A 26,790-nucleotide genomic window follows, 5' to 3' on the forward strand; every position below is an offset into this window, starting at 1 on the left:
GGGTGGGGGTGGTGGTAGTAGTAGTTGTTCTTGTTGTAGTAATGGTAGTAGGTGGCTTCCTATTTCCTTGTTGGACATCATTGTTAAAATGTTCTTACTTAGGAGTGAAGTAAAATCTTTTCCATGTAACTCAAACCCTAGTTCTTTCTTCTGGAGTAAAATGAAATGAAGTCCAAAATGAATCTCTGCTGTGCTGACTAGGGATTAAATAACGCTAACTGGTATGGTAAGAACAATTTTACTGAAATGAATAATCCTTCACTGACAAATGAATTTAGTTGATAACAGTTTGATATTCGAGATCCTCTAACACATGAAAATTAAGCATTTTGTCAAATAAATTTAACAAATATGTTTTTATGAAAAAAGCTCTTTATAAATCAAACCATTCTTAATTATGGCAACCATCTTCATATACACAATGTGTAAACATAACCCTGACCATATGTTTTTTTCTTCTTATTCAAATATATCAATCTTTTTTTTTTTAAGTAGCCAGTAGTAAAATTACATTCATTTAGTTGAATGTTTTCTTAGATCAGGTCAGAATCTGTTTTAAGTCAAAGGAAATTCCAATGCACAAAACAAAAAGCAGATAGGTAATTTTCAAGATAAAGTACAATTTTTTTTTTTTTTTTTGCTTTTTGGAGGAGGGAAGGTAGGGCATTTGGGATTATGTGACTTGCCCAAGGTCACATGGCTAGTTTTGTATTTATGTTAAGTGCCTGAGGCCAGATGTGAACTCAGGTTGTCCTGACTCCAGGGCCAGTGCTCTATTTACTGCACCGCCTAGCCACTCCTAAAGTAAAAATTTTTATAAAAATAAAGAAAATTTCTGAGCAACATTTCCTATTAACACTTACCTGACTATTCCCTGCCTTCAGAAAGAGCAAAGGGAAAAAAAGAAAAGAAAATTGAGTAACTATGAAATCCACAACGAATATAAATTAAGGAAACAAAATAAACTAAGGCAATATTTGAGTAGAAATCTAAGAACAATGAAACGATATAAACTTAAATTAATGTTGCTGGCTCCTTTTGTGTCACTGAAAAATAATGTCCCCCCAAACCTGAATTTAATTGCTTCAAATTGATACAAACTATAAAATACAGATACATATAGAAAATTTGAAGGTCTTTTAGACTTTAGTACAAACAAAATCTATGAAAAACTCACAAGTTAAATATGAATAAATTAAACATACAAAAATAATAATAGCTAACATTTATATAGTGCCTACAATAAGCATGCACTGGGCTGAGCACTTCATAATTATCTCATTTGATATTCACAATTATCTCTGTTTTATTGATGAGAAAAAAAGGCAAAAAGAAGTTAAGTGACTTAGCCATGGTCACATAGTGACCAGGGCCAGATCTATATCCAGGTCTTCCTGACTCAAGCACTATCACTCTATCATCCACTGGACCACTTAATCTCCCTGACTTTATGTCTTCTGTCTGACAGCCAGGCAATCTAACTTTTGAAAAATTCATCACTTGGTTGTCTTCTGGATGGTGATGTTTTGGCGAGAGGCTGAGGGGTGAGAGCTCACAGGTCATTTCTGATTGAACTCAATACTCAAGTTGACAAAAAAAAAAAAACAAATAATCTTTTAATCATGTATATGTGACTCAGCATTACCTAATTAAAAAAAAATTTAAAGTTCACTGATTTTCTTATTTACCTGGAGTTTAGATTTTATTTTTTCTCTTTTACGAAGTTCAATAAGGGCAAATTCAAACAGTATGTCTAATACTATATTAGAACCATTAACTCTTTACTGAGTATTTTTCTAAACTGAAGGCAAAAAACTCATTTCATCCTTATTCTCAATTTGTTCAATCAATTCAAATTCAGATCGATAATATTCGATTTTACTTCACTTCATTTTACTCCAGAAGAAAGAACTAGGGTTTGAATATTATATGGAAAAGATTTTAAGTAATAACATTTTAACAAAACAATGAAATAGGAAGCCACCATACTACTATTACTACAACAAAAATATTTCAATATACTTCTTATATAACTTCCAAATTCTCTCACTCCCTACTTCTCCCCTCCACTTTCCTAGAAAAGGCAAGCAATTTGATACAGACTATACATATGAAGCCATGCCAAATGTAGTTCCATGTTAGCTATGTTATAAAAAAAAAAATCTGAAAAAAAGTAAAAAAACTATGTTTTGATCTGCATTCAGACTCCATTAGTTCTTTCTCTGGATGTCGATAGTATTTACGGCTAAGAGCCAAGTTATTCACAGATGATCATAATACAATACTGCTGTTACTGTACACAATATTTTCCTGGTTCTGATCATTTCATTTTGCAGTTCACATATGTCTTCTCAGGTTTTTCTGAATGCACCCCGCTTGTCATTTTCTCACAGCATAATGGTACTCCATCACAATTACAGACTATAAGTTGTTCAGCCATTCACCACTTGACGGGCATTCCATTCCTTCAATTTCCAATTCTTTGCCACCACAAAAAGAACTGCTACAAATATTTTTGCACAAATAGGTACTTTTAAAAAATTTCTTTGGGATATAAATCTAGTAGTAGTATTGCTGGGTCTCAAAGGATATACACAATTTCATAGTCTCTTGGGAATAGTTTCCAAATTGCTCTCCAGAATGCATTAGTGTTCCAATTTTCCACACACCAGAGAGGTATGATGTTGGCACAATTAGAATAGCAATGTTTCCTGAGGAAAATTATGCTGTGAATAAAGATAATCTTTTGAAATCTAATCCCATGTCAGCTCATATTTTCCCTAACAAAGGGCATTTGTTTGAATTTTTATTTCCTAAACAAATGCACACTTATATCTATATAGTTGCAAACAGGATTAACTTAATATTAACTATATAACCTCAATATGTACTAACATCACAAGTACTTTTAAATTAGACCTATAAAAGATAAACACTATCACCATAAAAAAAGCACTTATTGACTAAGCAGAAATGTACCCGGAACTGTTTGTTACTGTATAAATAAGTGCTAACAGTTTAATTGTTAACATTTTAAAACAGTATTTTTCATTAAATTAAAAATAAAATTCAAAGTCTGAAATATTTTTTTTCTGAATGTAATTTTAAATTTGGCAAATACCTTTCATCCACTGTAGGTTCTTTTTGTTGTAAATGAGGCTTGATTCCAAACATTGGTCGGATATTTGTTGATAAGGCTCTGATGGTGTAAGTAATTTCGTTCTCCCTTGTAACATCACTATCATACCCTATCATCAAAAATATGGGAATTATTATTTTCTTAGGAATAAAAGAATGGGGTGACTGCTGTTGTGATTTCATAAACTTGATAAAAAAGACTACCCCCCCTCCAAAATAACAACCAAAAAACAAAGCATACCAAATCAGTTTATGATTTCCCTGCCTGGCAGAAATATGTCTTTTGAGAGCCATATTTTTTTTTTTTGCATAAGTAGGAAGTATTTTCTTGAATTCTAAAAAAGGTGAGTCAAACAATGATTATGCTGAGAAGGCCGTGTGGCTTGATGGCTTTCACTGTAAAGTCAAAAAGACTGGTTACAAATGTATCAGTTAAGTGACCGTGAGCCACTCATTTAGCCTCTTGTGTGCCAGGCCATTCTCCAAGTCACAGAAAAGTTGTTGATCGCCTCAGTGGAGAGGATTTTCACATTTGGTATTACAGACCCAGGCCACCTAAAATACATTTTCCTTTTTATATTCTGAATTTGCTTAAAAAAACCTAATTTTTAGAAAACTGTGTTTTCAACAACTTAAATTCTTTAAAAAGCTTAATGAAAAGAGTCAAAGGGTTTGAGAACCAAGAATTTGATTTAACATGTACTATATATGCCACAGTCGGGGAAAGATATTATGACTACATCTATACATTAAATAATATAAAATAATTCATTACCCTAGGTGAAAACAATTTATTAAAAGCTCAAAATACATTTATACTCAATACATTCATCAAACTATTGTTAGGGAGAGTAACAGATAATTTGTCCTGATTTAAAATCTAATAGCCCTCCACTTTCAGCTGAGCTATGAAATTCATCAATACATGCTAAACTACAATTTACTTTTTTACTCAAGATTACAGAAAATTCAATTTTAGCATTTTAAAAAGGATGAATGATGTTAAAAAGAAAAATCCACTCCTTCATTAATTTCCTTTGATATTTTATTAGGTATTAAAATTTTATTTCTTAAGTTATTATAAAATTGCCTTGAGAAGCAAATTAATCATTCCTAATCTAGCTACAAAATTTTAAAATAATTTATATATTGCTAAAATTTCTCGATACTTTCTTTAAAATTAGCTTGATTTTAAAATTACATACCTCCATCTTCCTCAGACTCTATATCGGATTCCTCACTATCACATGGTCTTTTTTCTCGATAACCTTCTATTTCATATGTCCAAATCATAAGAGAGGTATCTGGACCTCCTACTGTGACCAATAAACTGTCATCATAAATCCAGCGAACATTTGTGACATGTGTGCTATGGGCTATATACTTCTTAAACTTTCCAAATTTTCCCTAAAAACATGGAAAAAATGGAAATTTAACTTTAAAAGTATGTTTATAATTACTTTTTAAATATAAGACTAAAAATCTAATCATGAATATTCAGTAGTTTAAGCAATTCTTATTACATTAAAAAAAATGATCAAGATCACCCAGGGGAATTTTAATTAATAAAGTAAAAATTAGATAGGTATACCTCTCATTACACTGCCTTTTGTTTATTTGTAGAATATCTCTCAAAGTAGTTTATGAATATTCCATGTATTATGTTTTCTTCTTAAATATTATAAATATAAGTTTGCAAATTAATAAAAATGCAATTACATAATTTCCCCCCATTTAGGTACAAAAAATACTAAGAAAAGTTCTGCAAAACTTAAAAGAATTATAAAATGGCTCCATCCACGGCTACATGTTTAAAAGAATTAGTGATGTAATAAAATAAATAGAATAGTGATGTTTGAAATTAATAAATCCTGTGAGGATGACCTTTTTCTTTAAAAATGGTAAATAAAAGATGAGAATAGAAGTAATAATTCCTTGAGTAGTGAGGTGGGGAAGGAAACCATATTTCACAACACGTTCCTATACCTATTATAGTATTTTAATCTCTGGTAATTATGTTTATGATAAAATTTGTTTTTATAATATATTTTCTTTGATAACTCATGTATTACTATGTATGATTTTAATGCAACCACATAACATGTCATTTCTGGATATGAACAATTAACACGAAAGCAATATCAGAAAATTATTCTATGCCATTCATATTACTGACAACTTCACATAAAATTAATACAAACAACTTTATTTTAAAATGATCTCATTATTGGGGCGGCTAGGTGGCACAGTGAATAGAGCACCGGTCCTGGAGTCAGGAGGACCTGAGTTTAAATCTGCCCTCAGACACTTGACACATACTTACTAGCTGTGTGACTTTGGACAAGTCACTTAACACCAATTGCCCACCCCCCCCCAAAAAAAAAGAAAAGAAAAAAGCTTTATTTTAAAAAATGATCTCACTATTAAAAATTAAATTGCTATAATATTGTATGGCCATTTAGCTAATTTATTATATAAGTCAGTGGAACTACCCATTTTGACACTAGTTTGTCTAATAATGCAATTTTGTATAACTGATATAAGGTGAAGTAGGAATATGTATTTCTCTAAAATACTATGAAATAGGTTAGCTAAATTAGTTCTTTATTATCAATGAAAAAGGAAAAAAAAACACATACTTTAACAGGATATCGAAATAATTTCACAAATCCAAAATCATCACCGGTAGCTAGGACCACATTGTCACTTGTGAGACAAGAGGCAGTTACATCTGTGACTTCTCCAATTATTGGCCAAATTCCCTCACAACAAGAACCAAGCACACTTGTCCACGATGCCCAACCAATTTTTTCTACCTATAAAAATAAATTAGTTTTCAATATCAACACTAATTGAAAAACTTCCAAACATTTCTTCACAGCATACTATGAATTAAGTATTATCATCCGAAAGATAATTTATAATCACAAAAATAGGATCTATGGCAGGAGGGATGTTGAGAGATTTAAGTATACCATCTCTTGCTTTACTTACAATCTCACTCAATAAAGAAAGATTCAATAACCTTTCTTATTAATGAGGCTTCAAATGAGCTAACTATTTTGAAGGCCAAAACTATGGTGGAATGAGAAAAGGACGTGGAGTTAAGGGAGACCTGGGTTCCATCCAGACCTTACTAGCCTATGACCAGGGACAAGTCCCTTAACCAAAGACTGAATTGCAAAATGTGAATAATAATAATTGTCGTACTTACTTAACAAGATTGTTGAATATCAAATGAAATAATATATGTAAAGCACATAATGATGTTTTATTACTAGAATACTGACATAATAAACCTACATTTTTAGTATTACTCCAGTCATGAAGTTGATCCTTACAGATGACCTAATTTCTTCTCTCCACTGCAAGAAGCACAATTTGGAGCCAAAGTTCAAGTTTCATCTGTGACATGTACTGGCTGTGTAAACTCTCAGTCCTATAGGCAGCTATCTAAAACTGTATGGTTCCTTGGTAAAGGGAATCACCTCACTAAACCAATGAAATCCCTACCTATAATAACTTGAGCAAATTATCCTTAATTTTCATGAGTGGAAATATGAATAGTTGCTTATATTTGCCTATAAAATATCTCATAATAAACTTGAAGACATTAAGTTACTTTTTAATCTTCTTTTCTTGATGCTTAATTTGTTTAACTTTTCTCCATAGGCCTGTAATGTTAAAGGAATTTGAAGATCTTCCTTGCCCCCTTAATAGGCCCATATGACCTACTTTGAGTTTTGGCCCAGTCCACAGCTTGAGTCACATGGAGCCCACAGTGGGAGGAGCTTGTCAAAGGTAGAGCAGCAAGGGTGAAGCAGAAAAAGAGAGTAAGGCAGAGCTGAGGAGAGCAAGGTAAGAGCTGAGGCACAGCAGCTTGCATGTGAGAGAGAGAGAGGAATTTTGCCTAGAGGAGCTTGTTTGTGGGGAGGCCTACTAGAGGGAAGGCTTGGGGATGCCAGCATTTCCTGGACTGGTGATGTGTATAAACTTCTTTGATGTGCATAAACTTCTTTGTTACCATGGCTTTCTGACATCTGAATATCTTGGTTTCATCTCTGAGGAAGAGTGTTTGTTATATTTTGCGATTCAACCCTGGAAATATATCTGCATATTCATAGCAGCTGCTATGGGTATCACACTGGCGATATCAGACCCTATGTTCTACTTCCTTCTCATTTTTTTTTTGTGTTACTTCTAGGCAGTTCACAATTTGTTAAAACTGTAAGGAAGAAAGCTAAATATGTTTTCCATTTTGGAAAATAACTGGATCATTTTTCAAACATTTGCCCTTTCCTTTCATTACCCAAATACCAAAATCTACCCCACAATAAGAATGAATACTTCAAATAATATCCCACAATTGCTAATGAATGGGAAACAGACTTCACATGTACTTAGTGTGGGAAGGATAGAAAACATGCATCAGACTTTTAAATAACATTCATGGAGAAAAATTCTCATTAATATATTTTCCTACCTCTAGACTAGGAATAATCTGTTTTTTTCCACGGGGAGCTTCAAAGAATAATTGTTCTTTAGCACCAGTATTGACCTGTAAAAGCTTTCCTTTAAAAAACATAAACACAAAGAAAATATGTAAAGTCACATTATTTCTGTGTCTTACATATGGAAAAACATTAAGTTTAAAAGTCTATAAAACATTTTCTTCTGCTCTCAAAAGTTAGTAATTTAGATAACTTTAAATTTAATTCAATTTAACAAGAATTTATTATGCACTTACAGAGGCCAAAATGAAAGCAATTTCTGCCCTTGGGATTAAATCTGCTTGAGGAAAACAACATATATATAGCTAGGTTCTGATCATTGTGAATGATGCATTCTCTAAAGCAGTCATATGTTCAAGAATTCTCATATATTTAAATTTACATTATTTGAAGTTGAAATTATGTAAAATATGGTTACTGGTATCAACCCAATGGAAATATATAGTGCAAATTCAAAAAATGCAATCACTTCAGGAGATTCCTTATCCATACTAATCAGAAATTAGCTGTATATAGATAAATGTAAAATATTTATAAATTAATTTTGAAGGGAAAAGAATTGACAACTGCAAAAGGGGAAGACTTTTTGCACTGAGTTGAGACAATGTGAGGTATAAAGGGAGCTGTAGATACCAAGGGTTGAAAGTGAAGCACAGCATTTTGTGTAAGACAGAAAGCCTGTGCAAAGGTATGGAAATGGGAAATGGAGATGGATGGGGAAGAGCAAATAGGCCAGTTAATGTAAAATGTAAAAAAGAAAGGAAGTAAAATAAGTCAAGAAATATATAGGTTAAAGCTAGACCATCAAGGCTTTACATGTCAAACAGAGGAGTTTGTATTTTATCCTAGAGGTAACAGGGAGTTAAGGCAACTTCTTGAGCAGGAGAACAATATGGGCAGGCCTGAAGGAAGACAATGAATTTCTCTGAGAAAATTTCAACATAAAACCCCAAAAAATACTTAGAAAAATTAATGAAAAAAGTACTTCAAACCTTTTAAAACAAAAGGATAGCAAACAGTTAGAAAAATTATAATTATTTATCTAGAGAACAGCCATTTAGGACTGAATTACATAACTAGAAAAAGATAAGAAAGATGAAGGCACAAAAATTCACACACTCTTAAAACCTGTATTTTACTGTATTATGCCAATTTCAGAATTTAGGGGATATATTTTTAAAGGTGCAAAAACTAGGTAATGGTTCTTCTCATAGATTATCTACTTATCAAATCTGAAATTATGTTAAATCAAGTGTTGTAACAGAAATGTACTATTTGTTAAAAAAATTATTTTGATATAAAATAAAATGTACATTGTAAATTGTAAAAAATGAAAATACTTTGGCACAATATTTAAATAGCTTTAAAATTTTAAAAATCTCCAGAGATTATTGTTATTTGGATAATATCAGAATAAATTTCATAAAATTGTGGACACTGTTATGGTACAAATATATATATACTAACATAAAAGTATCTTAAATAATAATAATGTTTATAATGTCTTTAGGTTGAGAAATGTAATTTGTGTTTTTATTTTTTATTGTTTTATTTTTTTATTTTCCTCTGGTTATGCATTGAATACAATTTTTTTTGGAAATTATTGTTACTCAAGTTCTTACCTCTTAAATCCCAGTCAATATGTGTTATGTAACTGGTAGCACCTTTGCAGATTCCTACTCGTTTACTACTCATTACATTATAGATATCTACAAAGCTGTCATAGGATGCCACGGCTAGATATTTTCCAGAACCTATAATACATGAATAGGAATACCGCTGTGTAAGTTTTTCTTACCACAAAATTTAGCTTAAACTTTAAAAATATATCTTAAGCTTTAAAAAAATTTAAGGAATTCACTGATATCTTTCGTAAGTACAATCATATCTTAAAATGGAACAACAGATAAAATTCAGAGAATAATTTCAGAAACATTTGGTAAGAAAACTCATTGAAAAGTTATACTTCTATAATCATGTGTGAGGAAATTTTGTGTATTTTATCTACAGTAAAAACACACAGATACACACACACACACACACAACCCCAAATCCCCAAACTTCTTCTTTTACTTTAGAAAATGCAGAGCTTGTCATAAGAAAGTTTTACCTAGGTTACTTTTAGAATTTATTCCATTATAGTATACTCAATTACAATATTATACTCCATTATAATAGTGTACTCGATAATAATATATGAGTCTGTATAAATATGTATATGCATATGACACTAATTTATGGGAGTTTATAAAATAAAATCTATGTAATTATAAAGGCAATAAATAAGCTGTCTACTGAGAAACCTTAAAGAGTAAAATATTCTTATTTACAGGAACTTTATACTATTTTAACATATTTAGCTAGCAAATTCAAGCATCTGTCAAATTAAATTATATATTTCCTGAATCCTACCAGGTGAAAAGCGAATATCTGAGATAACATCCTTTCTGTGGTGAAAGGAGACAAGATCTTCTAAGGTGTCTGCATTCACTATTAAGAAACTTCCATCGTTGAGACCTACAGCTAAAGCTTTACCATCAGGAGAAAAACAACAGCACCTTCCTCCTAAAAAAAAAAAAAAGACAAAGAGAACCAGTTATTTCAAGAAATTTCCCCCTAACCTAAGTTACAGGTTTTTTTTCAAAACATAGGTCTTCCTGAGCTTTTTTAATTTCATAGAGGATACAAAAGTTCATTCTTCTAAACTGGGGCTTAAACAATAAATCTAATTCAACATTTACTGAATGTTTATAATTTATAGTTACTGCACCTCGTGCTTAAGGGAATGAAAAGATGAATTAAAACTGGAGAGTAGAAGACTCTGAGACATTCACAAATAAATACCATAGAAAGTATAGTGTGAAAGTATATGATAGGTAGAAACAAAGTGTTGTGAGAGGCTGAAGGAATGTAGGATCACTTCTAGCTGGGAGGATTAAAGACAATTAACATGTTAGAAGTGGCATTAAAGTTAGGCTTTGAAGAATAAGATAAGCAAGTGTTTCAATGGTGGAAATGTAAGGGAAAGGCATTCTAGGTGTAGAGATGAACAAAGGAACAGACCTTCAAATATCTGAAGACAAACCACTTTGTTCCCCGCTCTCAACCTTCTCTAATAAAATATAAACCCTCATTATTCAACAAATTCTTGTACAGTAAGGTTTCTAGTCCCTTCAAGTTACTGACTGCCTGCCCCTCTACATACTCTAGATTATCAATGCCAAGTAAATGTAGAACCCAGAATGGAGCATGATAATCTAACAGGCATGAGATACATTGGAAGAAGAAGGAAAAGTTCATTTTGGCTGTTCTAAATAGATAAGGAAGAATGTGAGATCAGATTAGGAAAGCAGATTAGAGCCTGACATTGTAGAGGTCTTCAAATGACAAGAACCCATGCATCAGATGAAATCTCTCACAATTTTCCACTGGACAGTACAGAAAGAAGTGAAGAAAATGTGCATTCGGATTACTTTTAAGATATTTGACAGAAACTTTGCTAGAATGATTGGACCCAAAGTGTAGACTAGTATATCCATGAGAATATGGGAGATTATTATAATGGGGTATTGTAGAGCTCTTTTGCATTCAATGTTTTTATCAGTGATGTGGATGAAGGCATAGATAGCATGTTTATCAAATTCAACCAATATGACCAGGCACTGTGTTAGGAGTTTAGGCTGGGAAGGATGGTTAACATATTAGCTGACCAGACTGATTTTGATGGATCTGTGATGTCACTGATATTGGTATTTCCTCTAATGCCACAGACTGCAAACGACCATACTATCTCATCCTATGTGACTCTTGTCATACTTTCCATAAGTCTCCCTTGGGAGCATGCTCAACTTGTTTGGGAGTATTCTTCTAGTTTTCCTGATACTGCATGAATACCAATGGAGCACAGCTGTCCATCAATTATCTACTCCTCTTTTCATGACACTCTTTCTTTTCTAGTAATATATGCCCTGGTGACATCTTTTTATGCCACTTCTTTTGAACAATTCTTAGAAGTTCATACCTTTTTTTTCTTACTTATTTTACATCATTCATTTCCACAAGATTTTGAGTTACAAATTTTCTCCCCATTTTCCCCTACCCACCACCCCAAAACAATGATACCACTGAATATCCCCTTCCCCAATCTGCTCTCTCTTATATCTTGCCCCTTTCCCCCTCCAACTTTCCAGTAGGGCATGGTGGATCTCTATGCCCCAGTGCCTGTATATCTTATTTCCCAGTTACATGTAAAATAATAATAACAATAATAATATATATTTTAAACATTTGATTTTAAACCCTTGATTCTTTCCCTACCTCCCTCATCACCCACCCTTACTGGGAAGATAAGCAATTCAATATAGGTTGTACATGTGTAGCTTTGCAAAACATTTCCATAGTGGATATATTGTGAAAGACTGACTATATTTCCCCCCATCCTATCCCATCCCCCACTTGTTCTATTCTCTACTTTGATCCTGCCCCTTTTCAAAAGTGGGTGCTTCCAACTTTCCTTCCCCCCGAGATTGCCCTCCCTCCCATCATTCCCCCTTTCCCCTACTCTCCCGTAGGGTGACATACCCTATTGAGTGTGTATGTCATTCCCTCCCTAAGTCAAGTTCACTGAGAATAAGGTTGACTCATTCCCTTTTGCCTTCCTGTTATTCCCCTCCATTGTAACAGTTTTTCCTTGCCTCTTCTTCTTCTTCTTTTTTTTTTTTTTTTAAAGCAATTGGGGTTAAGTAATAACTTGCTCAAGGTTACACGGCCAGTTATTATTTCTGGGTGTGGTGCTTAGTATCTGAGCCCGGATTTGATCCAGGTCATCCCGACACTGGAGCTGATGCTCTTACTCGCTGAGCCACCTGGCCGCCCCTAAGCAATTGGGGTTAAGTAACTTGCTCAAGGTTACATGGCAATTGGGGTTAAGTAATAACTTTTAATGTGTTGCCTATGAGCCCCTTTTCAGAATACTTGGAAGCATTTCCGTGTCCCAGTTTCTACACATTTCTTGCAGTGTTTTTTTTTTAAACAGAGTGCCCAAAATAGGTTTTTTGACTGCACAGGATTCCCCATTAGGGACTTAACTGAAGTCACAAGGAATTTCCTAAATCTAAGATCCCTGGGATTATAAACTTCAAAACTACATCAGATGTAGGCAGTTAAAACAACTTAACCTGGAGTCCTTGGACCCTCAAGGGTTTCACGGATAGACTTTAGGGGTTCTATTATTTCATTTTTTAGTATTTTGGTAATTAAGTTTGGATATGTGATTTCCTTTGTAAGTCCATGTATTTTTTAAATATTGTGAAATTATTTTAAATATAGTTTTAAAAAAGTATTCTGAAAAGGGGCTCATAGGCTTTGCCAGACAAGAGTCCATATATAAAAAGGTTAAGAATTCCTGTTTTAGTTATTGATGGATACTACCTGATTAGGTGTGGTGGCTTACCGATCTCAGCAACACATTAAAAAAGCTACAGCTTCTCCTTTCAGGGAAAGATACCCTAGTGACTTCATCCCAGAAGATGATAACAGAAAGGGACAGCTGTTTCTGAAGGGGCTGGAAAACTGAAGCCCAGCAGATGTTTTCAGAGAACCCAATGACCTCAAAACCAGTAGAGATGCAGCCCCAGCAGATAACAGCAGATGATAGTACCCAAAATGCTGTCTTTTAGCAGTAAGTTAATAAATGTAAGTCATTACAGTTGACCTTCACTTTGTACTATAAATCTAATACAATTATTTAACATCTTGCATTACAGATACTTGTGTTGCTGTCTTTCTCTCTTATCAGACTTAACTCTTCTTGAAGGAAGTAACCATTTCCTATCTAAACTCTAAGGTCCTTGGTGTACAGCAAAGTATACTATACATAGTAGGCAAGTAAATAAGAATTTCTTGTTAAGGAGAGAAACTGTGAGGTCAGGGTGTCTAAAAAATGTATTTCTTTCTCATGACCAAGACTAATTTCTCTACCAGTGCTGTGATCCCTTCTATCCTCTCCCACCTCCTTAAGCGTCTTATTTTATCAATTATTCTCATATCACCATGATATCTTCAATTCTAAATTCCTCACTTTAGCCTGTAATCCCCTTGGAGAAGGGGTGGGGAACCTGTGGCCTGCTAGGTCCTTGGGTATGGCCTTTTGACTGAATCTAAGTTTAACAGAACAAATCCTTTTACATAAAGGGATTTGTTCTGTGAAGGGGACCTCTAGGGCCACATGTGGCCTTGAGGCTACAGGTTCCCCACTCCTACAATTAACCATTCACTTTAATTTTTCAGATGTGGAACCAGAGAATTCAGATTCATACAGGGGAGAAAACGACTTTTGTTCTCTTCTTGCCTTCTCCATTCAAAATGGGCTAATTTTAGGCAAAGAACAGAAATCCCTTGCACAAGTAAGACTTTTTTCTTGGTCCTCTAGATCATTTTGAGGTCAGGCAAGATGTTCCTTTTTCAGGTCTTGGAGAATGAGCTGTTTCCAGTTCTGTAAAAGATAACCTAGAGGCAGATCCCTGAGTATAGGGGGAAGAATTTGTCTCTTTCTTTACCTGTATGTCTTAGAGAGAAAGGGAAACCAATAAGCCCTGGAAGTCACATCTCTTCTTGTGTCCCACAGAGGGAAATGACCACATGAGTTTCCAAAACAAGGTATCCCTGGTCAAGACAGAATTCTGCCAAGGACCTGTTGCAGGTCTGACCCAGAGCTTGTAGAAGGCTTGGCCTAGAGTCCTGACAAGCCTTTCTAGGTGCTCATGGGATGACCCAAATACAGGGTGAAAGGAAAAGGGGAAGCTTACCTTGACTGGGAGAGGGCTTGAGACCTCGGACATGCCCCATGTTGGGTGCCATTCAATGATGTGGTTTTAGGGTATAGGGACCCCAAAATACCGAGGTTCTAGAAGGAGTTGTCTGGAAAGAATTCACAGATTCAAGCTGTCTTCCAGTCAAATGGCAACAAGTTTATTGTGATGCTATATAGCAAGCAGAGCTCTTTAGGGAATGGGGGTGATGCTAAAGCTTATATAAAAAAAGTTCAGTAAATGGTATGCTAAGGATGATAATTAGGTGGTGACATACAGTTTCTATACCTTGGGCACAGGCAACATTCACTATTGGCACAGCCATCCAGTTTGCATAAGGTTGCCTCAGGAGTTGACATCCATAGCATGACCTCTGGATTGTATATGGTAGCTATGGGAATCAGTACATGGTAACTGGTACAAGATGGTCTGGTTCATACAAGGAAAATTCTACAGAGGTCATCTTGTTCTTGTACCAGAGAGAGATAGTTAGCCCCACTGGGGTTATTACCAGAGTAAATAGGGTCTTTGGGCTGAGGAGAGATATAGTCCTAGGGCTAGGTTCCATTAGAAGGAACTTTATCTGCTCAATCAGCTTTATCCAGGACCATGGGGAAATGGTTACACAATTAAGGACATTTGATTTTAATGTTAAGTGCCTTTGTTCCTGTTATTTTTTTTTTACAGATTATTTAGGAGGCTCATGACTGCATATTGTTCATATTTTCTTAAAGAAGAGAATTGGGGAACGGCTAAGTGGTGCACTGAATAGAGCACCAGCCCTGGAGTCAGGAAGACCTGAGTTCAAATCCAGTCTCAGACACTTAACACTTATTAGCTGTATGACCTTGGACAAATCACTTAACCCCAACTGCCCTGCCTCCCCCCCCCTGCAAAAAAAAAAAGAAAGAAAGAAAGAAAAAGAAAAAAAAAGAAGAGATCTGGAAGGTGTTAGGAATAACAAGTACTGAACACAAGGGAAAAAGAAATGGACTGTGTCAACTGAAGTTGTAGGCTTGTTACTGGTAGGGGAGTATTTCAGAAGCCTCAGTTTCTGTGTAGTCAGAATATTGACTGGTTAGAACAAAGTTAAAAACCAATAACAAAAGATAAACATAAGAAGACACTGTGTAAAGGTTTATAGGCTAACCTATGCAAAAGTGCTACTGACTGAAAATTGAGAAATACATAAAAGTAAAGATACTGAGTCTTTATAAGTTTTTACTGAGTTTTTAAAAATAATTATTGTTATTTCTTAAATAAGTGTAATTGATAGAAAATAACTGCCACTAGAATGACAACATCTAGTAATTTCATTTCTTTGCCAAGTGAAGAAACATGGAAATATTAACCAAGGAAAATAATGGTTTAGAATATAAAGCATTTTGCAAAACATTATAGATAAGAATGGATGAAAGTAACAAAGGAAAAACAAACCTACAGAAGGCTACAAATAAGTCAGATCATCCTGAGTGCATTTATTTCTGAAAAACTAAAGAACAACAAAGTCGGGAAATTTAATCAATTGGTCAGCATTACAATAGCAAACTATTCCTTGAACCATCATGTTTTGATTCTAATATCTCAATACCCAATATTCTATCTGAGGAAATTGAAATAGCACTCCAGAAACTAAAGGTCAGAAGAATGACTGGCCCTGATCTAATGAATACTGTACATGGGAAAAGTCATCCTGAGGGAAACTCAATTGTAAAGGCATGTCAAGATGATGACAGAAAAATATCAAACGAATAGAAAAGCTCATGATAGGCACTGTTAAGCCCCAAACAATAACCAGGATGACAAAAATAGCTATTAAATAAAGTATCTATTTTATCAGTTGTAAAATCTTTACAACAATTCTCACGCACATATATGCATATCCTTGATGAAAATGAGACGAGGTAGACTTTTGCAGACAATTTCTATGTCAGACTACATCTTTACGTTAACAACTGAGAAAGGGAATAAAGAAAACAAACATCTCATTGATTTATCATTGTTTTGTTCTCTTCCCCCCTTGTTTTGAATACACAGGAGTAATTGATTTGGTGGAGCACAATGATGCCTTATTAATGTCCTTCATCCAACAAGGTGTCTCCTATACACATGCTAAGGTCACATTAAGATTTCTTGCTAAATATAAATACAGAGACAATTTTGTTAAACAATTCTCTGATTTTTAGTATCAAGTGAAGCATAAAACAGGTAAACATACTGCTCATCTGTTTGAGCATAAAGTTGGTCTTATTGATAGGACCTCCTCAATGAGAATCAAACAATCACAAAAACAAGTGGATGAAGAATGTTAATGCTTGGTTATAACATGTAACTCTACATATAACCCATTAAGTTAATATATTAGCAGATACATGTGTGTATGTATAAACCACATATATACAATATGTATTGCTGTTGTTCAGTCGTTTTCAGTTGCATCTGACTCTGTGACCACATTTGGGATTTTCTTGGCAAAGATACTGGAGTATTTTGCCATTTCCTTCTCCAGTTCATTTACAGATGAGGAAATTGAGGCAAACAGAGTTAAGTGATTTGCCCTGGGTCACATAGTTAGCTAGTGTCTGAGGGCAGATTTAAACTCAGGACAATAAGTCTTCCTGACTCTGGGTCCTGCATGCTAATCACTGTACTACCTTGCTGCCTTGTAAGGCATACATATTGTAATATGTATACATGTTATATATACATATTGTAATATGTATACATGTGTTTGTGTGCATGTGTGTTTATGTAATAATACGAACAAAATATAGTATATACTATTTATTATGTGTAGGTGTGTTTGTGTTTGAGTGTGTGTAGATATCCATTTTGCTTCTATTTTCTCAAGATCTTTGGATAGAAAAGGACAATAAAAGTTGCTAATATGGGATTGAAATTCAAGAAAAATAGATAGTAACAGAATACCTAGATGCTTTTGGTATGGTCAGGTTACCAGATGAGGATATACTACATCTTAGGTTATTGAAATAACTGGCATATGTGACGACTGAGTCCTGGTCAATGATCTTCAAAAGATCACAAAGAATAGGAGTGGGGGTGGGATAATGCGAGATTTGAAAAGGGCAAACATTTTGATATTCAAAAGAGGAAAATGAATAGGATCCACAAGCTACAGGTTACTAAACTTTATGACTCTGATTCCTAGCAAAATTCTAGAGTATATTAATAAGGAGATGGTTGGTAAACAATACAAAAGGAAGTGGTGATTATACATAGAAAGCAAAGTTTCACTGAGAACAGCTCATACCAAGCTAGTTGCCTTTCTTTTACTTTCCTTATCTTTTCTTTCTCACAGTTGCTAGAAGGGTAGATTGTGGAAAATTGTATATTTAGTGTAACTAGATTTCAGTAAAGCAGCTGGCAAAGTTTCTAATGCTATTCTTGTGGACAAAACAAAACTACAGGTAAGATAGCATAGATGGCTGGATTTGGAAATGGATGAATGACCAGATCTCAAAAGTAGTTATTAAGAAGTAGAACTTGTTAGTCCAAGTATGAACTTGGACGGAACTTTTTATTACAGTGCCTAGAAAGCAGTCTACATTGACCCTGTGTTGTTTAACAACATTATCAATGCCTTTGATAAAGTGAAAAGATGGCATGCTCATAAAATTAGTAGATAACACAAAATTGGGAGAAATAACTTAACACTGGATTAGAGGTTCAGGATTCAAAAAGATGCTGACAAGATAGAACGCCAAGCTGAATCTAATGAGATAAAATTTGACAAGATAAATGTTAAGTCTTACGTGAGTTTAAAATAAAAACCTGTCACAAAGTACAAGATGGAAGAGGTATGGCTAAAAACTAGTTCATTTGAAAAGGATACAGGGTTTTTAGTGAACTGTAAGCTCAATATGAAGTAACATATGGCAGGCAACAAAGTAAAAGCAACAACATACTAAATTATTATTAAATATGTTAAAAGAATCATAGTTTTCAGAAGATTAGAAGTAACTCTCTCACTATATTCTTCAAGATATTTGTGTTCAGCACCGGCCCTGAAGTCAGGAGGACCTGAGTTCAAATCTGGCCTCCGACACTTAACACTTACTAGCCGTGTGATCTCGGGCAAGTCACTTACCCCCAGTTGCCCTCCAAAAAGAAAAAAAAAAGATATTTGTGTTCAGTTTTAGAACAGATACTGATGGGGCGGCCAGGTAGCACAGTGAGTAAGAGCACCGGCTCCAGTGTTGAGAAGACCTGGAGATCGAATCCTGGGCTCAGACACTTAGCACCCACCCAGAAACACCTGGCCGTGTAACCTTAAGCAAGTTACTTAACCCCGATTGCTTAGGGGCGGCCAGATGGCTCAGCGAGTAAGAGCATTGGCTCCAGTGTCGGGATGACCTGGATCAAATCTGGGCTCAGATACTCAGCACCACACCCAGAAATAATAACTGGCTGTGTAACCTTGAGCAAGTTACTTAACCCCAATTGCTTAAAAAAAAAAAAAAGAAAGGATACTGATGGAAACTGTCCAGAGGATGCTACTTCTCCCAAAGGGCAAGCATTTAGGAGAAATGAATAGAAGTTATAGACAGGCAGATTTTAGCTTGTTCTAAGGAAAATCTTCCTAACAACAGACATATACACAAAGTGGAATGGGATGCCTTATGAAATAGTGGATTCCCTGTCACCTGAGATCTTAAGGGAAAAGCTGGTTGTTGGTAAGGGAGATTTTTAGTCAGGTATAGTTTCAACTAGATGATCTTTGAGGCCTTTTACCACTTTGAGACTGTGACAGTGATTAAAACTGAGCAAATCTCTTACCCTTCTTCAGTTTCCGGACAGCTAACATACAATGGCTAGGAGACAGATCCCATATTCTTAAGGTCTTATCATCACTTACAGTTGCACAGATAGGTAAATGAGGATGTGTAGCTAAACCCCACACGTCTCCTTCCATGTGTCCCTACACAGAACATAAAAATTAATTCTAATTTTTTAAATTGTAATTTAGCCTACAAATTTAATGATAATAATATAATGGAAACATATCTCTATACATAAAATAAACTATACCTAATTCACAATTATTTTACCTACTTACACCAATAATTAAAGGAAACAATATAATCAAAACAAGAATTATTTTGCAGTATGTATATATATCTCTATATCATTCATCCATCCATCTATCTATCTATATCTTCTCTATTAGGCTAAATTACTTAAATTCACATTAAAACTAGTTTACATTCCATAAACACATTTAATGACTAGATTTAAGAAGTAAGCTCTGGAATAGCTGCCCAAAAGTTCAGCTATCTTGTCTCACCTCACATTTATAGAATCTTTTAGGTATTTCCATGAAAGTTTTGGGAAAGAGTTATCTCTTAGTTATATCTTAGTTATCTCTGATAGCATGAACCTCCTATATGCAGTGCTTTGGCCCCTTGCCCAAAGTGCACACATTGTAGATAATGCCGGGAAGCTTAGTGATACCTGAAGTTACCAGATAATTATAATATTGTTGGAAAATGAAAACTCTTCCTAATGTGACTTAAAATTTTTCTGGCTAACATTTAAGTTTTTTTCTATCCTTTTTTTTTTAAAAGGCACAGCATAATGCATTTTAGAAAAATGTTAATTTTATAAGGATGGGGATATACATTCTTTAAGTTTTTCTAGTTCCAAATAAAAAGAACAGCATGCAAGTGTAATCTGACATTTAAAGTTTTAAACTGTAATGCTTTGAGACTTCAAAATATATGGGATTATATATGATTAAATACTTTCACCACCACCATAGACTGTAAACCCTTCTTTATAGTTAATCTTCATGAAATTGCAACAAATAAAATAATTCTTCACTTGCTGGTCAATCTGGAGATGTCCATCTCTTAATTTTTTTTTTAAAGCAATCGGGGTTAAGTAACTTGCTCAAGGTTACACGGCCAGTTATTTCTGGGTGTGGTGCTAAGTATCTGAGCCCAGATTTGATCCCAGGTCATCCTGACTCTGGGGCTGGTGCTCTTACTCACTGCGCCACCTGGCCGCCCCCCCCCCCCCATCTCTTAATTTGGCTAATACAGCGCTCTGTGTCTGCAAAAATCTGGGCATTTTAAAATATGTAGTCCTTCACCAGACATTTTGTAATACTTTAGTACTCAAATGCATATTACAAGGTTAAGTACATTATTAGAAGTAATACCCTTACTTGTAATACACAGTTAAGATCTAGTGTACCCTCTTAAAAGACTCCTATATTTTCCATGTGATCCTGAGTAAATCACATAACCTTTCTTAGCCTCATCTACAAAATATAGGTGATAATAGGTCCTACTTTATAGGATTGTTGTGAAGATCAAGTGAGATAAAATGTGTAAAGAGTTTTGCAAACTTTAAAGTGCTATACAAATGCTAATTGCTTTTATTTTTACTCTTCTGTGTAACATGCTCATGTTATTATATCAGTCATTATTAACTCATATTTCTATTAGGTCACAAGTTTTGAATACAGGGACTATATATTATCTTTACTTTGAAATACAATAATGCCAATCATACACATAATGACTTAAGTCTCTAAACATGTAATATTGTATAACTTAAAAAACTCCCTCATATGACAGGACATGAGTATCATTAAAATAACTAAATTAGGGGTGGCCAGGTAACACAGTGAGTAAGAGCACCGGCCCCAGGGTCATGATGACCTGGGGATTTAATCCGGGCACAGACACTTAGCACCCACCCAGAAACACCTGACCATGTAACCTTGAGCAAGTTACTTAACCCCAATTGCTTAGGGACGTCCAGGTGGCTCAGTGAGTAAGAATTTGGGCCCCAGTGTCAGGATGACCTGGGGATCGAATGTGGGCTCAGATACTTAGCACCACACCCAGAAATAACTGGTCGTGTAACCTTGAGCAAGTTACTTAACCCCAATTGCTTAAAAAAAAACTAAATTAGTCAGAAAATAAGTAAAGTTCCCATATGCAAGGGAACAAAATGGTATAGTGGAAATAATACTCAACTGGGTATAAGAGGACCTGGGTTCAAGTTTCAATTCCAAGATAAACTTGCATGATCTTAGATAAGTCATTTTTACTTCTGTAGGCCAAAGGGTCTCCATCATTAACATGAAGATGCTAATATCTGTAATATGCACTTCACAGGATTACTATAAGGATCAAGTACAATCATGTAGGTGATTTTTTATCTCAAATCACTATATGTATGTAAGCTATCACGATTATTACCAATAATAAAAATTAAGGAAGAAAATAGACTAAGTTTGTGTTAAGAAACATGATTACATTTTAAAGAGGGGAAAAAAGGGACACCAAAGTTCTATGGTATACAGAAGGCTTGTATAAAAAAATGAGTAGTAAGATTTTACTTCATTTACTCTTTTTCCACATTTTATTATATCAAATATAACTTGAAAACTTACATTCCTTAATTTTAAGTTTGAGCAGTATTTTAAGTTTACATTAATAGGGTTTTAGCAATCTATTTTTATAAATAGTGAAATAAAAGGTTAAGGTTATGAGTTTCATGTAATCAGTTAAGAGTTCCAGAAAATATAGTCAGGTTCAAAAATATGGATAAACCAGATAAAACACATGAAATATGAATATAAACTGAATTTCTTTTTTTAACCAAATTTCTTTCTTCTCAGGTGATAAGAAATACTTCAATAAAATTATCAGCAGCTGGTTAATTTTGCAAAATATAGCATTCATATCAATTCATTTGGTTATTGTATAATCTTTATACATCAGTATAGACAAGTAAGTATTTCTCAGGTTACTTGAGTGGTCATCTTTCAGTAATGGCAATTTTCATTTCCTGGGCCATTTTCTCAGCATCCTACATAGCAGAGCCTCTAAAAAAATCAAATTATCATTCAAAGGAATAACATGAAAAAGTATATTAAAATTTAAAATTACCTGAACCAGCAGAGTAATTGGCCCACTTTTATCCACCTCCAGTATTTCTCCATTCTTTGTGCCTACTAAGATATGACCGTGTCCTAATGATATGGCACGTATAGAGGGGTTGTCTTCTAAAAGAAGACCTGAAATGTAAAATGAAAGAATTCTAAGTAATATGTTACTTTATTAAAAAAATACATCCATTTATGGTATTTGACCACGACAATCTCAGATGATGAGATAGTTTTCTCCTCCATTTAAAAAGTTCCAACAAACTGGCTATATTTCCTTTCTCTTCAACTCAATAAAATTAATCTAAGAATGAAGCTCTAATATCTTAATTAAAATGTATCTTTTTTACCTTTACTTATACAGAAAGAAAAATTATAATAATGTGGCATAAGACATTCTCTGCCAGTTTCAGAAGAGTAGCTTCGCTCATCTCCACACTCCCCAATTCTACCCCAATACTGGGTCTCATCCTTCTCTACCTATCCCTGCTACTGCACTAGCCAGTACTATCATTCCATCCTGAACTCACGAGGAAGAAGGAAAGAAGTCTGCCTTTACCTGCTTTACCCACTGCCATGGCCAGCTAGTTGCTCTAATACTATTACTCAACAACCTCTCCTCTGAAGCTCATATCTTTCAATTACTGTACTCTCTTATAATTCTTGGCTTTCAACTACTGTACTGTAAGTCAGTCTTTACCTATCTTAATGACCCAGACTGATTCAGTAGTTATGTTTTTTCATCAAATATTACTCTGTTGTCAAGAGTTCCTTGATTTCACAACTCCTACTGGTTCCATATCTAGTCTATTTAGGCTAGCCACCAACGTGGTCAAATAGAAGACCTCACAATCACTCAAAACTGTTCCACAATTCAAGATCTGTTTGGGATCCGAAATTCATCAGTCATGTGAGTACTCCTTCCAATGGAGCAGACTGCAAATGATCCAAAACTTTCAACCTTGTGCGACTACTGTTCATGTCCTTCTGTAAATCCTACCCTATTCCCACCCCAGGGTTCATCCAAAGAGCTGTGCACTTTCCATCGGGTTTCTTTATGTTACATGAGTAGAGGTTACCAATGAAGCATAAAGACTAACCACTTGTTATTCCTCATTCTTGCTACGTCTGGTCCAAGATCTCAAACTCTGAAATTTCCTCTCTTGGCATAATCATTTGTTATTCTACTGCTTCTATTTCATTCATCTCAAAACTATTCTTCACTCTCAGTGCAGATACTGTCACCTCTGCTCTTGTTTCACATTTTTCCATATTCAGATTTAACCCAATTGTCAGTTACTGAATTTATGGACTAGTCTTCGATCTCTAATTCCTTATCCCTTCCACACAACCTTTGACCTTCTACTAGTCCTATCTGATTAATCCGCCTCCTCTAAATAATTCTCATAATTTCCATTCTTCACTCTTACCCTTAAGCAGACAACTATTACAGAGAAAATCATCAAGCTGTGTTGACCAGAAATGTACTATTGATTCTAAACTAGGACTTCACTGCTTTACAGTGATTCTTTTATCAATCTTTTGACTATCATATTTACTGTATCTTTTGTCCTAAGCTACCAAAAGTCCCACTCCATTTCTTCTTCTCTCTCAGCAGATAACCTTGCTTCCTATTTTACTGATAACAGCATGGCACTTTGGAAGACATGCTGGATATGGAATCATAGGATGTAAGTCCAAATTCTTACACTGCCACTTATTACTTGTGTGACCTTGGGCAACACCTAACTTCTCTGGTCTTTAGTATACTAATATATAAAATGAGATGGCTGATCCAGATGACCTCTAAAGCCCCTTTCAGCTCTAAAACCTAAGCTAATATCTTTTGCCACTCTCGACTCATAAGATGGGCTGACTTCCTCCTCACCTATTCCTGTCACCTACATCGCTGACGCTATCCTCTTCTATCTCCTCCCAGAACTTGCTTCTTCAATCACCTCTTGTCTTTTCAATTTCTTCATGAGTTTGCTCTTTGCTCATAGCTAGAAAATATGCTCAAGTCTTTCCTATGTTTAAACAAAAACACTTTCTCTTGGGCAAATTATTCTTTTTCCTTCCCTTCATTGTCAAACATTTGGAAAGTGTCAACATTTTTTATTTCTCCACCCATTTATCCCTTATCTGTCAATAATTAGCTTTGTGACTTTAGGCAAGTCATTCAACTACTCTGGGCCTCAGTTCTCTCATCTGTGATTAAGGGGCTTAGGAAAGATGGGCTCTGTAAGATCCTTTCTAGCTCTAGAGTTATGATCTTATGATTTCTAAACTACCTGCAATCTAGAATCTGTGCCCACTGCTACACTGAAAATGCTTTCTTCAAGATCACTGAGGACTCCTTTATCACAAAACCTAAAGGCCCCTTCTAGTCCTTAGCTTTCTTGACCCCTCACTTGGATTTCCAGGCATACTAAACACTAATAGTTTCTCTTCCTACCTCTCTGATAATTTTTTCTCTCCCTCCTTACCTCATTGCACATTCTGCTCCCAACCCATAAACCAGTAAAAATTTCAAGGCTCTGCCCTGGGTCTTCTCTTCCCTCTCCAAACTCTTCTTGGAAAAAATGGAAGATGATCACTTGGTGTTGTTAAAAGGCTTCATGCTTCAGGTCTGGCTTGGGGGTGCCTACTGATGCTCTCTGGGCAGTAAGTTTGACATCTCTGAACCAGATGACATTTGGATGCCTTCTAGCTTTAAGAGATTTTATCATCTCATCTATTCCCAAGGATTTTGTCCCATGAAGAAAGCTCCCACATCTAAATTTTTTAGCCCTGATTTCTCTCCAGAATTCCACTTCTATATTTCCATTTTTTCTGTATATTACCATCTGGATATCCCATTTGCACCTCAAATCCAACATGTTTAAAAACTGAATAATCATATTCCATGTCATTCCTTTGCTCTTCTCACTAAATTCCCTATTTCCTGTCAACACTATGACCTTCCTAATTACTAAAACTTGAAGGTCAACTTCAATTCTCCGTCATCCCACACTTATAATCAGTGGCCCAGTCCAATACTGGGAACAAGTTAATATAAAAAAAAACTTTGTAGTTTTAGGGAAGAATAAGTTCAGTATGGCTCTGCATGGATATACCTTGTTCAAAAAGAAGAAATAGGTAAAGGGGTGGAGGGGCACTGAATTCCATTAAGAAAGTACACACATTTGGAGAATTTTTTTTTAAATCAGAAGACCAAAGCACGGTGGAAAACATCCGTGTGAAGATCAGTGGAAAGAATTTGTCAGACGACCCGAACATAACGAGAAAGTAGATGAGCAATTTGAGAAATGACAAACCTGATTACAGAGGTGTGAAATAATACTGATGTATTTTTTAAATTACTTAGATATCTTCTGCAGCTGACTCTCTGTCAAAAGCAGAACAGAGATAACTTGTTAACCTGCCTTAAACATAAAATTTAATCCTTCAAAAACTAGTGGAAAGAACATGGGGAATATTCCATTCTGTGTCTGATTCTTACTAAAAAAAGAACAACTGCTTGATGGGGTATAAATAATGGTACTAACAGAGTAGAAAAGGAAAGCTGAGCAGTCTAAAATGCAACAAAGATGTGGGAAAGCAGATTTCAAAGTGTACCTATCATGGGCTAAAATTCTACAGGGGAAGGTTAGCTCAAGAGGGATATAAAATCTGAAGAATTAAATTCTAATGACACAAATGTGGAGAAGAATGCCTTAAGAAGCCAAATAGTCCAGATAGAAAACGAATTTCAAAAACTCACAGAAGAGAATAATTCCTTCAAAATTAGACTGGAGCAAACGGAAGCTAATGACTTTATGAGAAATCAAGACACTATAAAACAGATCCAAACAAATAAAAAAAATAGGAGGCAACATGAAATATCTCGTTGGAAAAACCACTGACCTGGAAAATAGATCCAGGAGAGATAATTTTAAAATTATTGGACTACCTGAAAGCCATGATCAAAAAAAAGAACTTACAAATCATCCTTCAAGAAATTCTCAAAGAAAATTGCCTTGCTATTCTAGAACCTGAGGGCAAAACATAAATTAAAAGAATTCACCAATCACCTCTTGAAAAAGATCCCAAAAAGGAAATCCTAGAATGTCATAGCCAAATTCCAGAGTTCCCAGGTCAAGGATAAAATATTACAAGCAGCCAGGAAGGAAAAATTTAAGTATTGTGGAAACACAATCAGTATAACACAAGATCTAGCAGCTTCTACATTAAGGGATCAAAGGGCTTGGGATATGATATTTGGGAGGTCAAAGGTGCTGGGATTAAAACCAAGAATCACCTACCCAGCAAAACTGAGTATAATGCTTTAGGGGAAAATATGGTCATTCAAGGAAATAGAGGACTTTCAAGCATTACTGATGACAAAACCAGAGCTGAACAGAAAATTTGA

The 26,790-nt window shown here is 34.7% G+C and overlaps 1 protein-coding gene across 4 annotated transcripts in view; it reads right to left on the reverse strand.

Annotated features, from left to right (window-relative positions):
• The window catches only part of EML5 (EMAP like 5), a 190,976-nt gene that overhangs the window by 48,528 nt on the left and 115,658 nt on the right, over positions 1-26,790 (reverse strand). For all 4 annotated transcript variants that reach the window (XM_069092388.1, XM_069092391.1, XM_069092390.1 and 1 more), the window contains 8 exons: positions 22,384-22,511; positions 19,256-19,397; positions 10,062-10,214; positions 9,272-9,403; positions 7,622-7,710; positions 5,778-5,954; positions 4,344-4,545; positions 3,122-3,248 (listed from right to left, as the gene is read on the reverse strand). In XM_069092388.1, the coding sequence (XP_068948489.1) occupies positions 3,122-3,248; positions 4,344-4,545; positions 5,778-5,954; positions 7,622-7,710; positions 9,272-9,403; positions 10,062-10,214; positions 19,256-19,397; positions 22,384-22,511 (1,150 nt within the window). The remainder of the gene's footprint in view (positions 1-3,121; positions 3,249-4,343; positions 4,546-5,777; positions 5,955-7,621; positions 7,711-9,271; positions 9,404-10,061; positions 10,215-19,255; positions 19,398-22,383; positions 22,512-26,790) is intronic.

The sequence above is a fragment of the Petaurus breviceps genome, unplaced genomic scaffold, assembly GCF_028583685.1.
Source record: "Petaurus breviceps papuanus isolate PSGF00001 unplaced genomic scaffold, PetGlider_PUasm1.0 189, whole genome shotgun sequence".
In the NCBI taxonomy this organism is placed as follows: Eukaryota; Metazoa; Chordata; class Mammalia; order Diprotodontia; family Petauridae; genus Petaurus; species Petaurus breviceps.